Source organism: Gaeumannomyces tritici, assembly GCF_000145635.1.
Source record: "Gaeumannomyces tritici R3-111a-1 unplaced genomic scaffold supercont2.4, whole genome shotgun sequence".
NCBI lineage: Eukaryota > Fungi > Ascomycota > Sordariomycetes > Magnaporthales > Magnaporthaceae > Gaeumannomyces > Gaeumannomyces tritici.
The window spans coordinates 1,066,694-1,068,295 of NW_008804548.1; the positions used below are offsets into that span (position 1 = coordinate 1,066,694).

General features: G+C 59.5%; 2 protein-coding genes across 2 annotated transcripts in view; both read left to right on the forward strand.

Moving 5' to 3' along the window:
* Positions 1 to 542: 542 nt before the first annotated feature.
* GGTG_07781 (hypothetical protein) lies at positions 543 to 878 on the forward strand (the record flags this gene model as incomplete). Its single annotated transcript, XM_009225607.1, has 1 exon — positions 543 to 878. One exon carries the CDS (start codon positions 543 to 545, stop codon positions 876 to 878), a length of 336 nt encoding a protein of 111 aa, XP_009223871.1.
* Positions 879 to 932: 54 nt separating this feature from the next.
* The window catches only part of GGTG_07782 (hypothetical protein), a gene marked incomplete at its 5' end in the record, with an annotated part of 2,312 nt that continues 1,642 nt past the window's right edge, over positions 933 to 1,602 (forward strand). The window contains 2 exons of the mRNA XM_009225608.1: positions 933 to 1,110; positions 1,247 to 1,560. Of these exons, the coding sequence (XP_009223872.1) occupies positions 933 to 1,110; positions 1,247 to 1,560 (492 nt within the window). The remainder of the gene's footprint in view (positions 1,111 to 1,246; positions 1,561 to 1,602) is intronic.

The window sequence follows — 1,602 nt, forward strand, 5'->3', positions numbered from 1 at the left end:
GGCGTTACTGGCTTGGGCAGCGGACGCGACCTACCCACGGGAAAGACACATCTCCCTAGCGGGTTGGAAAGGCGGTGTTCTAGGGCGTTGTTGCTTTTGCTTCTGCTTGGATCCACGGTGCATACATAGGTACACCCGGGGACAACCACCTTGCCAGGGATAGATACGGAGGGTTTAGGAATCCTCACGCGGGCTGGATAGCACACTGGGTATTCCATTAGTGGATGCTGGTTTTATTATTTGAAATTTTTGCAACCCTGCCTATGTGTGCTCTGATCTACCTTCTGCTGCCTCAGGGGACGGCTACATATCCTACAGTCGGTTCTGTCAGTGCTCGAGTCCTGATCTTGGGCAAGGGGCTTTGTAAAAGCAAGCCCGACTTTTTGTCAAGATGGGTTCGAGTCTGGGCTGGCCAGGGGCTAGCCCCGCTGCTGATTGGACGCGGCAACACGCACACCGTTGGACCGCCGTTTCGCACGTTCCAGAAGCTCCAGCTGCCGACAGCCTCCATTACAAAGCCTCGTCCACTCACATCAATCGACATGAGGCAAAAGCTAGCAAATGGCAGGAACGACCTGGGCAAGGCAGCCAGTACGGTGACGACGCCCCCGCGGCCTACCGTCGTCGCCTTTCAAGGCTACTCCTTTTTCATCCGTTGCCAGCTTGTGATTTCACCATGTAAAAGAAACAGACGGCTTCTGAACCTGCGCTGGGGAATTCTAGGCCCCTCGCCAAACCCACCAACACCTTCTCGACGGATCAAATTCAGACAAAGACTGTGTCCGATAGTGGCTCGCGTGCTGCCACTTTGGATCGCGAAACTTTTGCTCCCCTCAAACTCGGATACCTCTACCTCCCACCCTCTCGGCACAAGGTGAATCCGAGCAGGGCACAAGTCGGTCCAGCCCCATCCCTCCCTCCCCCTCCTCAACATGTCGGACCGCGATCCGCTCGTGCTGTCCTACTCGCACCTCCAGCACCTGCCGCGCCACCAGGAGGCCCTGCACAGCCTCAAGAGGCTGGCGTCGCTGGTCAAGCCCATCATGAGGGCCAGGGGGTGGAAGGTCGGCCAGCTCGCCGAGTTCTACCCGGACCAGCGGGAGCTACTTGGTGGGTTTTTTTGTTTCCTGTCTACGCGGTTTAGAGGAGAAATCATGGAAGGCTGTTTTTCTCCTACTCTTTCTCTTTTATTTTTCAAAAACAGTAGCTCTAACCCAAATAAACGCGCGCTGGTGCCCCCACACAGGCCTCAACGTCAACCGCGGCCAAAAAATCCTGGTCCGGCTGCGGTACCCAAACGACGCGACGCTGTTCCTGCCCTTTGAGCAGGTGGCGGACACGATGCTGCACGAACTCAGCCACATCGTCCACGGCCCGCACGACGCAAAGTTCCACGCGCTGTGGGACCAGCTGCGCGACGAGCACGAGGGCCTGCTGCTCAAGGGCTACACGGGCGAGGGCTTCCTGTCCGAGGGCCAGCGGCTCGGCGGCGGCCACGGCGGCCAGCTACCGCCCCACGAGGCGCGCCGCCTGGCCCGCGCCGCGGCCGAGAAGCGCCGCGTGCAGCACCAGCAGCAACAGCAGCAGGCCGCGGGCTCGGGG